Source organism: Blennius ocellaris (assembly GCF_963422515.1).
Source record: "Blennius ocellaris genome assembly, chromosome: 3".
NCBI lineage: Eukaryota > Metazoa > Chordata > Actinopteri > Blenniiformes > Blenniidae > Blennius > Blennius ocellaris.
In genome coordinates, this window is record NC_137652.1 from 17,898,903 (window position 1) to 17,912,017 (window position 13,115).

At 40.5% G+C, this 13,115-nt stretch overlaps 1 protein-coding gene across 1 annotated transcript in view; it reads left to right on the plus strand.

Moving 5' to 3' along the window:
• Positions 1 to 13,115, plus strand: part of LOC308148874 (zinc finger protein GLIS2-like) — a 41,660-nt gene that overhangs the window by 16,358 nt on the left and 12,187 nt on the right. Inside the window, exons 2-6 of the mRNA XM_080520414.1 lie at positions 4,489 to 4,673; positions 6,245 to 6,438; positions 8,434 to 8,619; positions 9,168 to 9,301; positions 10,455 to 10,573. Of these exons, the coding sequence (XP_080376540.1) occupies positions 4,508 to 4,673; positions 6,245 to 6,438; positions 8,434 to 8,619; positions 9,168 to 9,301; positions 10,455 to 10,573 (799 nt within the window). The 5' untranslated portion in view covers positions 4,489 to 4,507. The remainder of the gene's footprint in view (positions 1 to 4,488; positions 4,674 to 6,244; positions 6,439 to 8,433; positions 8,620 to 9,167; positions 9,302 to 10,454; positions 10,574 to 13,115) is intronic.

Genomic DNA, 13,115 nt, shown 5'->3' on the forward strand with positions numbered 1-13,115 from the left:
GAAGCCAGAACATACTGAAGCTATTATTAGCGGAGAGGAAAGACTAGACTTAGAGATATTTCTGTATATCTCATGGATAGCACATGAAAACAGACAATCTGGGGACTGTTAGGTCACAAGTTGAGGGTTAAATGTTGCTTGGGATGTTTGCTTGCAGAAAAGAAATCCAACATTTGTCCTCAAAGTGCAATGAATCAAATGTTTCCCATCACTATGCATGGCATTTTTGTGTATCTGACTTCACAAGCAAGAATTTAGAAGCACAAAAACTTAGAGAAAAATTCAAAAAATCACCTAATGGGACACATGGTTTAAAAAAACCAACAAACAAACATGATGCAGCTGTGTCTGGTTACAATTATATCGTAATCAGAATATCACGATCTCACAATTTCAATACTAAACATTGTCGCATATCGCAGGTTTTACTAAAACGTGCAGCCCTTTGATCACAAATTGAGCTATTCTGAACAAAAAAAACTGCTCTCCTCTGTCACGGATGTAACTTTCGAGGTTTTGAGGAAATGTGGTGTTGGATTGTTGAATTAGATATTGCGGAAATGATCTTGAACAAGTCACTTGTGTGGATACAATCCTGCCCACTTCGAAATGTGAAAAAAATCACGTGTCATCTTTCCCAGAAAAAAAAAAAAAAATTCCCTGTAGTTTTGGACCCCGTCGCGACAGTTTCCCCCTTCCTTGGTTTCCTTTAGTCCATTTTTTTCTCCCTTTGATGCAGATATCTGGGTTTTGACTCATCCAATCCAACAAGCACTCGTGAGATGAGTCACACACTGCGGTAGCTATTTGTCTCATGCCTCACACAGAGAATCAAACCGTCAGAGGTGGAAAAATCCTGTTAAATGTCTTGTTTGGCCCCTCGGGTGCAGACCGCAGAAATGGTGAGGATCGTATTAGCAAACCCACAACAAGACACCTCTCAGAGACTCAACCTGACGAAACAATACTAAACTATATATATATATATATATATAGCTGTCTCCCAATGTGATCACCATTAAAATACTTCATAGTAACTTTGAATGAAGAATTCTCATCGTCACTGGAAAGATCCTGGAAATATCCTGGAAATATCCTGGTTTGATTTTGCTTGTTTGAATTTATTTCAGTGTGCAGCAGTCAAGAGTTTCGAAGATAAAAAAAAAAAAATGTTGACTAAGTAACCACCCACCTTCATCTAAAGCACCTGTTTTAAATGCAAACTCGGAAAGTCAGTCCATAGATTTACCTCGTAAGGTCGTTCTTTGGAGGTTGTATTTAGAAGGTTTACCAGTCTTTTATTGTAGAACACTAAATCAGTTTTTTATCCTTGTGATATAAGTTCAACACATGAGCTACATTATGTAAGTTACTTTACATAAGTCAATGTTTTCACACACATGCAATGGTTTCCTGGGTGAATGTCCTGACCTTAAGAGGGGGATTCTGTACACTTCCTCACTTGCCCCCTTCTTTTACTCCTCTTATAACCAAAGGAGGCTTTTATAGATATTGTTGTGGCCTTGTCCTATTTATCCAACCATATCCACAGTCTACAGTCCACACCCAGAGTCACATTCATTAATTTCTGAAGCCACATACAGCAAGATACATCATTTTGATCTTCATGAGGACAGAGCAGTAACATGATAAGATAATATCCCTTGAATGATTACTAATCCAGTATTTTCCTTCGTTAATGGAAATCTAGGGAATCTGAATATTCTCTTTATTTTTCTCCTTTTTTTCTTATAAAACCTAATACAAACAACCTGAAAATTCTTCAAAATAATGTGCAGCATGAAATCTTAGCAGCCGCAACGTATCTAACCACAGTATTGTTGGATAAAGCAGCTAAATTCCTTGGCTGCATGAGTCCTGCAGCCTTTAGAATGTCTTCACCAACTCACCTCCATTACTTTTGTGCTCATGCAGATTTGTTTGCATTGAGGTTTTAAACTCTTTGCTTAGATAGATAGATAGATAGATAGATAGATAGATAGATAGATAGATAGATAGATAGATAGATAGATAGATAGATAGATAGATAGATAGATAGATAGATAGATAGATAGATAGATAGATAGATATGACCATTGATACTTGAAACGTGGGATTTTTCTTGTCTGCAGCAGTCAGTATCTGTTAAATGAGGTCCAAGAAGAGAAAAGTGGTAAACCAGTGACGGGGTTAGTTAGTCAAGGCTCGTGACCTTGTAACTTCCATGACTAAAAGCATCTGCTGCTAACATGTTGGTGCCAGATATCACAGCACACACTCGGAGGTCTCAGAGGAAGCCTTGCAGAAAGCAGAGGGGGCTCAATGTGCACTGTGAGGCAAAGGGTCATAATGGGCTGATCAGTTGATATTACATGATGGAAGTATTGTATAATTATGATATACTTATATTGTGATAGGAGTAAAAAAAACTTTGAAGTAGAGAGTATTTTAGTTATTATTATTATTATTACTTGGTATCGGTACTCGGTATCGGCAAGTTGCTTAAAGTTAGAATTCACCCTTTTAAAAAATGGTGTCTGTAATGACACTATTACTGACACAAAGTGTTATAAAGTAACATATGCGTGACTGAAATGCATGAAAGATTTGGAGCGTTTGGAACGTTTGATTGTGAATAGTTTGCACCCCTGTGGTTGATGTGCAGCTGCATTCTTCCAGCTGATGTTGAACAGCCAATTTAAGTGATTTGTGTCGTGTTTACAGCTGTAACCACATTCACTTTATAGGACTCATATGAATGGGAATAATGAATTAATGGACGCTATGTTTCAGATTTAAATGCAGCTGGCGGTTCACAGAAGTCACACTGTAGTGCTGAAGCAGGATCTGTTGAGGTTGTTTTTGATTCACCAGACGTGTTTTAAGTCATGAATCACCTCATCGCTCAGGGAGAGGAGGGACTTCCTGTTGTGGTTAACATCCACAAGGGACCTGCAAACATCTGACAGAGTGGCACAACACGCTTTAATAGCATGTCTGCTCAGTAGTGTGTCAGAGGTACTCAGGGGGGGGCATTTGTGACAGACGCAGGGGGTATTTAAACTTGATGTTTGAGTAAAAAAATAGATGTGATGTATGCAATAAAAACAAATTCAAATGGTGGAAATAGACATAATACAAAACTATATGCGTCAACATGCTGCATTCAGAGACTCCATGCAAAGTGATTCATAGATTGCATATCAACATATTCGGCTGATCAGAAGGAGCCCGACTGCAGATGAAGAGACTTGAGAGAGCTTAGTGACTGTCATGATGGTGGAACAAAGAGAAAAGTGGGGAAAATCTGGACAGCAAAGAACTCGTGGTTAAGCTTTAATGCCCCATTTACTCAACGTTTCAAGTGAAAATGCATAATTTTTCTTTCATTTCAGAAAAGTTTTGCATTTAAATGGCAACATTTTAAAAATGATAGCCATTTTCATGGCAATGGCAGTTTGTTTTTCATAAGGCCAATAGTGGGTGCTGTTGTTTGTTTTTCTAATGAAACCACACACACGTGCAGAGATCAATATGACCAAAACATTTAAAATGGTCAGTACACGGACATTTACATGGACAGACGGTGAAGTTGTATTGTTATTACGGTGATTCTCAACTATGTAACTACCAAGTCCCAGGAGAATATAGACTGGGAGTCATGACACTCCAGACAATAACAGTATTGTTGTGATTGTCCATCTATTCTTGCAGTGTGCAGAAGAACTATTTACTATGGCTGCAGTGTGCACGCACACAACCTTATCACTGTCTACTCGGAGACAAAGAATTCACATTGCGAGCGTTTTCAGTGACTCCGAGTACCGTTGTTGTGTAAACAAACACCCAAAACACAACAAAGTTTTGCATTTTTGTGTCGTAGGGCTCAGGGTAAATTTGTGGTTACTTTCAATACTCAGGAAAAAAATGTCCACTATTCACAAAAGCTATGTTAAGTTATTTAGAGAAGATCGAGCCAGACAGGAAGTTTTCCCAGGAACGGCATTGTGAATCTTGCCTTCTTCAAAATAAATAATAAATCATTTCATGCGTTTCACTACTTTAGTGTTATGTCATTACTAGTCGGCAAATTGCACGATAAGGAGACACAAAAACACACAAAAAAAAGAACTGAAAACAAACTGAACTGCAGGCACACATGGGTATGATAGGATAAAACAATGGAAACGTAAGGGCAAGAAAAATAATACTTTTATTTAGAAGAAGCTGAAAGAAGTAAACATAATCGACTGAAGTTCTTGTGTTTATTTATCAGATCATATCGTTTTCATTGTTACTGAGGTGGTGTCGAAAGTCATGGCAAAAAATGGGAAAGACACTGGATGCAAATGAAAAATAAGTGCAAGACACACTGAACTCTACATTTCTTTATCTTGCAAACAAGAATCCAAATATCCGAATGTTGAATACGTTTCGTCAAACTTTCATTGACGTCATGGGTTTCGATGTTTCTCTCTTTGCTGACAGACAGGAGCTCACAGCCACCATGGCTTCCCGGGACGAGCCGCTGGACCTGAAGCTCCCGTCGGCCCGAACAGGCAGACCAGTACTATTAGGGAAGAGGGCTAGTCCTTCCTCCATCTGCGCCCCCCTTGCAATCACACGGCCACGCCTGCAGTGTACCACCTTTCCATCTCCCCCGTCTTCACCAGGTGAGAGTTCATCAGTATGAATAAAATTCATATTATTGCAGAGGCCAGGCTGCAGGGGGAAACAAAAAAAAAAGAAAAAGAAAAAAAAAAGGTAGCATAATAAGCAGTTGAGTCTGTTCTCGCTTCACCAGTAATCTAATAATGTAAATCTAATGGATGTCTGTCCTCACACAGATGTAGCCTGTCCTCAGATTTATCAGTGTTGCTCATAACAAGATGAGCATGATGCTGACATGAAGTAACCTCAAAGAAAACCACAGCGCACAGTCTGTGGCGTTGAACTCCACAGAGCTGCAGTGTTTTCAAATGACTGTCACGCTCAATATCTCAAATTTACAAGCACATTTTGGATGCGTTTGTCTGTGTAGTACAGTTTAGATGTCTCATGCAGGATTGTGGTACAGTGATCCAAAGTTGCAAATGAAAACTTTTGGTTATTTGTGAATATCAATTGTAAAATGTATTATAGTTTGAGCTCATTTGTCTAATTTTCATTGTGAACCAAGCAAAAATAATTATTCAGCCTCATGTACGGGAATTATGTTTAATTGACACGTAGAGTCCAATGTCATTGGTGATATAAACACTTAAGTAAATTGAAAAGCCTCATTATACCAACAATAGCTGATAAAAAAAGGAAATAAATCATTTAAATATATAGCCGTAGATTCACAAACGTATTCTTTCCGTTATTTCACAGCCAACACAACATCGGGCCTCATTTACTAAGATTCTCTTATAAAGCTGAATTGCATGCTCACGCAAATACCTCATGGTTTCTTTCTTTTCTTTTTTTTAATGTCACCTACAAACCAGAAACAAGTGAAATGTGAAGTTAGCAGAAATATCAGAGCATCACAGCAAATTATCTGAATTTTGGAAGAAAAAAAGATTATTATATTAAAAGATAGAGGAAAAATAATAGGAAAAGAACGCTCTAATTGACGGAGTGTCGGATAAATGAACAGTCCTAGTCATAATTTCCAATTAGACAACTTTCTCCTTTATTATGGTCCTTACAGTGTCCAGTAAACTCACGCTCATATTTGACAAATGTGTTTTTCCTTCCTGGTGGAAGACTTGACCCAACAAAGAAAGGATTCCCATCTGTAGTTCTCCTGCTCATTACCTTGTGACACCCAATACACTGTGTACTGGAAACAATGTGCATTTTGCTCCTACAGAAGGGATTCAGAAAAGATTGCAGGACCTAGGCAGGTGTATGACACAGAAAACATTCCATCATAAAGTCAGTATATAAAAGTCACCAGCAGCCAGTTGAGTAAATTCAAGTTTGCACAATAGCGGCAGCATCTCTGCAAAAAAAACTAGCAGATTTTTATCTCCTTTTACTTTATACACAAATGTTTTCAGACAATTGATTGACAATTTTTTGAAAGTGATCTGATACTTGTGTTGTATAACAAACAAGTCTACTCTCAGTTGAAATTATTTCATTTCCTCCTTTTTTTTCCTTCTTTTTTTTTTAAACAAAGTCGGGCAAGAATCCTTCTGAAAATTGCAAAAAACGACCAACTTCTCTCTCATTTCAACTCTGATCTCCCACCCAGACTCCCAGTCCTCCTCTCAAGAACGACCCGGGTCCTGCTTCACTCCTCCGGCCATGGACCTCAGCCTGTCCCCCTCCTCCCGCCACGCGTCCTCCCTCTCCCCGTCACCCTCCTCCCCTTCCTCCCCGACTCCTCCCTCCCCTCTGGAGTCGCCTCACAGCAGCAGCAGTCCGCAGCCGCACATCTTCTCCAGGGTGAGTTTGGGCATCAGCACCATGCAACTCCAGCACTGCTTGTTCTTCAGCGCAGAACTAAACGGTACAAAAGTACAATTCCAACTGTGGGTCCATACAATTACAATTCTGGTTCTGTCGCAAGTTCTTTTTAAAAGTTCCAGGATTTTACTAATTATTTTGAAAAGTGAAATGAAGCGTTCTTGAAAATGTGTTGAGGCTATTCGGCTCTATCATTCTAATGAATGACTTACGACGTTTGGCTGAGGTTACATTTCAGAATTGACGGTCACTGGAATAGCAATCCATCTTCATCGTCTGTCCATAGGAATGTCTGTGTACCTGCCATTGTTGTGCACGTGTGTGTGTGTGTGTGGTTTCACTACAAAAACAAAAAACAGCACCTACTAGTGAACCAACATAAAAACGACACTGTTATCAACGTTTCTGCTCTTTCCATGGAAACTGACGTCATTTTTTGTACGTCACATAAATGGGTTCTCATACCGATCAGCTATTAACAAGTTATTGTCAAAATTAGTGGTCTTAAAGTACTGTAGAATCCGTATATTTCTAACAACAAGGCTAACTGGGTACTGGCTATAACTTTGTGCTTCCTATTGACAGTAGAGACACATTACTAATTAAAAAAAATTGTTTAACTGTATCTCTCTGCTTACCATATTTTCTTGTTTGATCAGTTTAACCTGAAGGAAGTTGTACTAAATGTTAGTATAAAGCTAAAACCCTTCTGTTTTATTAAAAAAAAAAAAAAAATGCATTTCAGTGCAAACCACTCTGTGTAGGTATTTGTCTCCCTATAATCAGTTAATCTAGTGAGTGTGCATGACGACAGTCCTCTCAGAATAATCCACAGGGGACCGGCTGTTGCCGAATACACTGCAGGCTTCTTCAGCGGGACTCAATTGAATTGGGATCCTGTGGGTGAATCTAATTCACGGTGTCGTCTCTGCACACAGCCGTCCACTGACTCTGCCCAAATCAAATTGTGACCGTGCTGGTATGGAAGAACATCATACACACAGCTTTTCTTGTTGGAGCACTAAAAAAAAAAAATCCCCTCTCTTGCCCCAAATTAACCTGTGAGGATGTTCATTCTGTCTTCATGATTTAAATGATTCTTCAGATTTCTTTGATTTCAGTTCAGCAAGGTCACATAGAGAGATCCAAAGGACGGTGCTAAGACCAAACCAGAACTCACGTTGGACAGTTTGGTGGGATAGTGAGAGTTCAGATTGATGCAGTTTGATCACGTATGTAAGAGGAAAGCTGTAAGCTGTAAGCTGTGTCAGGAAATAGATGCTAAGAATTGAGCCAAGAGGAAAGTCGGTGAGGAGGTTTGTGAATGGGGGGAGTGAGGACATTCAGATGAACCGGTGTCAGGAAAAAGGACGGAAGAGACATGGGGCAGTGGAGGAAGACCTGTTGTTATAAGTCTTAATGGGTAAACGCTGAATGAAAAAGCATTTGGAATATCTGGACAAAACATGTAACATTACCAAACTAGTTTTACAGTTATGACAGCAGTGAAACTTCAAACTTTTCACCAGTTTTCAATGACTTTTGACTGCTGGATCTTTACAAAGTACTAGGAACCATGACAGAAACTCTTTATCCTACTCTGGGCCAAGTTTTTGCACATGAAAGGTTTTTACAGTTGAGATCGTTGAAATGTTCAGAAACTTTGAGGTGGGAATTGCAGTGCTGAATATTGTATTTCATCTACCATATTAAAAAAAACTAAATCTGTGACTATTTGCCAGCTGTTTTTCATCATTTATCTCAGTTATGGCTTGAGCAAATGGAGGTTTCAAGTTTTTCTGGTGTTTTGGATCTGCCCACTACGAGAGCTCGTCTCCTTTCCAGAGTTGTTTCAGTGAACCCAGAGTTGGAGGAAGCCGGCCTCTCCATGACTTTAATGGTGTCTCATGACTTTTTGACGTGGACGTGGCATTGCCTCTCCGTGACCTTTCCCCTCTTTGTTCTTTATCTCAGGAAGCAGTTCATCATCGAGGCATGGAGGGCGGAGTGTCATCGCAGGGTTATCCCTTTTACCTCCCGATCAGAAGCCCACCGAGGGGCTACAGCTTTCCCTCCTCACTGTTCCTCAGCCAGAGCAGAGACAAGCTGGCATCTCCGGAGCCGTCGCTGGACGGTCAACTGGCCTGTCGATGGATGAAGGTACACGTGTGAAGCTTCGCTGCAGAGCCTTTGGCCTGTGTGAAAAACTCCTTTAACACCAGTGTCCATCCTGCACGGAGCCCAAGTCTGTCATTCAGACATATAGTCAGTGGGGAGTCTCCAATCAACCTAATTAGAAAGCAGTTCCCTGGGTTGTGGGAAGAAACCAGAGCACAGAGCTAAAAACCAGTGCCAGCATAAGCAGAACATATAAACTCCACACAGGAATTCCCTGAACCTGAAATCGTATTCTGAGATGAGGGTGCGAACCACTACACTTTTTTCAATTGTAAAATGAAAAATCTTCTGCTTTTGAACTCAGTAATTGATCTTCATTTTAAAGGGATCACCAGTGAATCCTCAAAGGATCTTTGAATTGTTGTCGAAAACCCACACAGGCGAAACATACAATCCACATATATAAAAGGCCCACAGATTCAAACCAGGCAGTTGAGACCAGGTCACCAGAAACATGCTCACAGTAATGTAAGTGACATTATTATTGAAACAGTCAGTGTGACTCCTGCTCCCTCTCGTCTGTCCTCTAGTGCCACCTGCTGTTCGACACGCTGCAGGACCTGGTCGACCACATCAACGACTTCCACGTCAAGCCAGAGAAAGACTCCGGATACTGTTGCCAGTGGGAGGGATGTGCACGGAACGGGAGGGGCTTTAACGCCAGGTACCGTATAGATACACACACACACACACACACACACACACACACACACACACACACACACACACACACACACACACACACACACACACACACACACACACACACACACACACACACACACACATATAATCTGAGGCTGTGTGAAAGAAAGCCTATATGCAGTATGTACATAGCAATATGTACACAACCTGTGTGCTGTTTGATTATCATACAATAAGCAGTGTAGACAATACTTCTGATCGTATTTAACCAGGCGAGTCCCATTGAGGATCTCTTTTTCAAGGGAGCCCTGGCCAAGATGGCACCAGCACCAAGTTACACTTACGTTAAAGAAATATTAGAACATTAACAAACACATATATTATCCCCCCCAAAAAAGATACATTGTAAAATATACAGCAGTAATTTTGCAGAGGAAGGCCTAAACATCATAAATTGGCCGGGAAGGAAAGCAATTACACACTCCAATAGAATCTGCCTCCATACCTTTCACCATATTTGCATAATTCCTAATGAGGATCAGTTCTCATAGACGTAGTTCAGCCTGCAAGTTGTTCCAGGCTCCAGAGGCGGAGAACATAAAAGCTCATAATAACCTGCTTGTTAATGATTTAGAATGTACAACAAGTTAAAATTATTAAAGTTTCCTTGAGTGTGTCACTTGTCAGTTTGTTTGTACGTTAAAACAGAAGTAGAGCAAAAGTTACTCGACAAGCACAAACTTGACAACGACAGTTGACCCCCCCTACTATCTTGATAGTGAAATAAAGTTATTTTTCCTTTATTAGTCCTGCTGTCTGCATGTTGCTTGTTTGTCTCAGCTGTTGTGTTGCTGCTGCTTCTTCTAAGCTATTAATTCCATTTCTTTCAAAAGGCACATCTAGTTTATAGAGCATTTTCCTTCAACTAACCGATAAATCTGGCTACTTTTTAGAGAAATAACTAACTTTTTCACTACAAACAAATATACATTTTCAGAAACGTGCACTTTTGATTAGTGAATCTGAACAGGTCATCTGTGGCTCATGTGTTTATTGTTGAATTTAGCTGCATGTCAGTAACTACAGAACCAGTTAAAAAAATTTAAAAAACAGCATAAAACATTGGAAATAATCTCAACAGTGAGTGAATTTAATCTCTTGTCTTTTCACAGGTATAAAATGCTGATTCACATCCGCACACACACCAATGAGAAGCCGCACCACTGTCCCACCTGTAACAAGAGCTTCTCGCGTTTGGAAAACCTCAAGATACACACTCGTTCACACACAGGTGAGTTCACTACGCACACATGGAAACTTTTAAAAGAAATGTGACATCTTGTTTTTTTGTTGTTGTTACTGGGTTTTGTTTTTTTTATGCACATGTAATTCTTGTACTGAAAAACCTGCAGTAAAAATAAAGTTTAAAAAAGCTATAGGGATATACTGATGTTGGGACCATTATGTCCTCATAAGGATCACTATTTATGTTTTGGTTGGCTATCGATAATGATTAATAATTATCAAAGATAGTTATTAATAATGTTGAAATTTAATCTGATCTGCATCAGATACCTCGGAGCACCACCTGTCTTGACAGGAAATGATAGCCAATTCAGTTATATCAGTCTCATAAGATATACTAAACAGTTAATCAGGAATTTGAATTAATAGTGAAATTAATTACAATTACCAGAATTAACAGTAAAGCTTGAAGGATTTTGGAGTTCTTAACACAGAAGAGGTCGACATTTCATTCACCTTTGTGCACATTAATAAAACAGCAAGTATGATTCCAAAAATATATTTATTAACAATGAAAACAAATAAAACACAGATTCTAACTACCTATATACAGCTGGGTGTGTGTAGGTGCATGTGTGTGTGTGTGGAGAGAGAAAGAGAGAGAGAGAGTTGGAGGGAGTGTGTGTGTGTGACGTGTGATGGAACTACAAAACAAGATGGCGGATCACAAGAAACTACATTCCAAATGGAGGTTGTCAGAGAACAGGAGGTCTGTCCTGGGTCTCGGCCATGTGCTGATAGCAAAAGAACAATAGAAGCTAGCCACAGCATCTGCTTCCTGTATGTCTCTGCTAAAGGACCATTTCTAGAATGAGTTTATGTGACCGCGATTTGTCTTGTAAAACGTCAGGAGTCATCAGATGGTGTTCAGTTACTGTGTGATGTTGTCTTTAATGTGATATGTGTAGGATTGTGAGTTAACAAGTTAGTAAAGCAGATTAGCATGCAGACCCTGTGTCTGTGGCAGAGCTAACAGTGGTTTACAGGTTGATAACTGCTCCTAATATCATTATCATCAGAACGCGATCATTGTAACAGAATCAACACATCTTCATAAAGTTAAACAGTTCTATGCATAGCATCAAGTTTAACTAATCTCAAGTAATGCCCAGTTGTTACCACTTCCTTGGAAGAGTTCAGTTGTCGTGCTGGAGGGAAGCTGGTGCCTTCTCCTGTAGTTAGCACCTCCTGCTAACTGTGGTTGCTGGTTCTGCAGGCTGAGAAGAAGAAGGTGGAGTTGGTGTTTCAGGAGCTGTCCTTCTTTGCAGCGCCTGGCTGTCCCTTTGTTCAGACTGAGGAGCTGATCGCTCAGGCCTGTGATGGCTTTCCTGCTTGTTCAGGAAAAACACAAAGAAGTTCTGTGAGGGTCCCTGGTCCCGTCCTGGAGGAACCGGTTGGTTTCCCTGGAGAGCAGACTCTGGGTGCTGGTCTCTGGATCAGGGGAAGGTCTGACCCTCGTGGTGGGTCAGCAGATGAGTTGAGGAGTGGAGGCCTCTGGTTGCCGGCCTCTCGTGTTAGCTGTGTGCTAACACTGGATGAGCTGCTCTCCAGCAACCCACCTCCTTGGAGTTTGCTTTTGCAAGAGTTTCTCAGCGAGAATGGAGGCTGGGTGAAAGCCTTTTGTCCACGTGTGACTTCAGAGGTGTCGAAGCCTGAGAGCTTCAACCAATCAGTGACTGGCTGATTGCATGGGGGGAGAGTCTTGTGAGCAGAAAGGGGGGGTGGAGGTCCTGGAGAATGTCCCCCCTTCCCCACTCTAGGTGTGAAAGGCCATCACATTCCTGGGTCAGAATTCATGTCATGACTGCATCTCATGACAAATGAATATTGTCTCTCCCCAGAAATGAACAAACTTTCTGTGGTCCTACAGATCCCAACACCCCCCCTGTGTCTTCAGAAGCAGACTCGATGTGTGATTCTGAGGGCACACACGTTCAGTCCACAGATAAGAAAGTTCATTCATCATTTCATCAGTTCATCAGTTCATTGATGTGGTAACATCTGGACATTTGGTAACCAACTGGGCATTGTTGGTACTATCTATCTCTGCTATGCAAGAGTAGTACAAAACAATCCTTCAGGTTATGGAACAAAATTCAGATAAACCACAATGACACTGGCATGATGTGAAATAACTAACTTGTTTCCCACTGGGTGTTAGTGAGACACAGGGTTGTTAGTTAGAATGGGTTAAGGTGAGAAGGAGGAGAGGTGTCACCTTGATGAGAGCTGCATGGAACTGCATGTATATGACTCTGTGTAAGTCATAATGAGTCCTAACTAGTGTTTCAAACTAGCTATGTGTCTGACAAGGTTGTTCACAAAATATAATCCAAGTGTACTTGTTAAGTGGACAGTGGTGTTTTGAGTCCAATCAGGAGTTAGGCTTACCAAGTTAATAGCAGGGTGTCTTGCTATTACTGTTTAGGGACGGAGTTTCTGCTGCTGCTGACAACTCAAGTCTGCCTAACTGCAGGAAACAAGGTGGCTACATTGGATTAGCATTTGTGTTGATGTCGGTGCCGGGA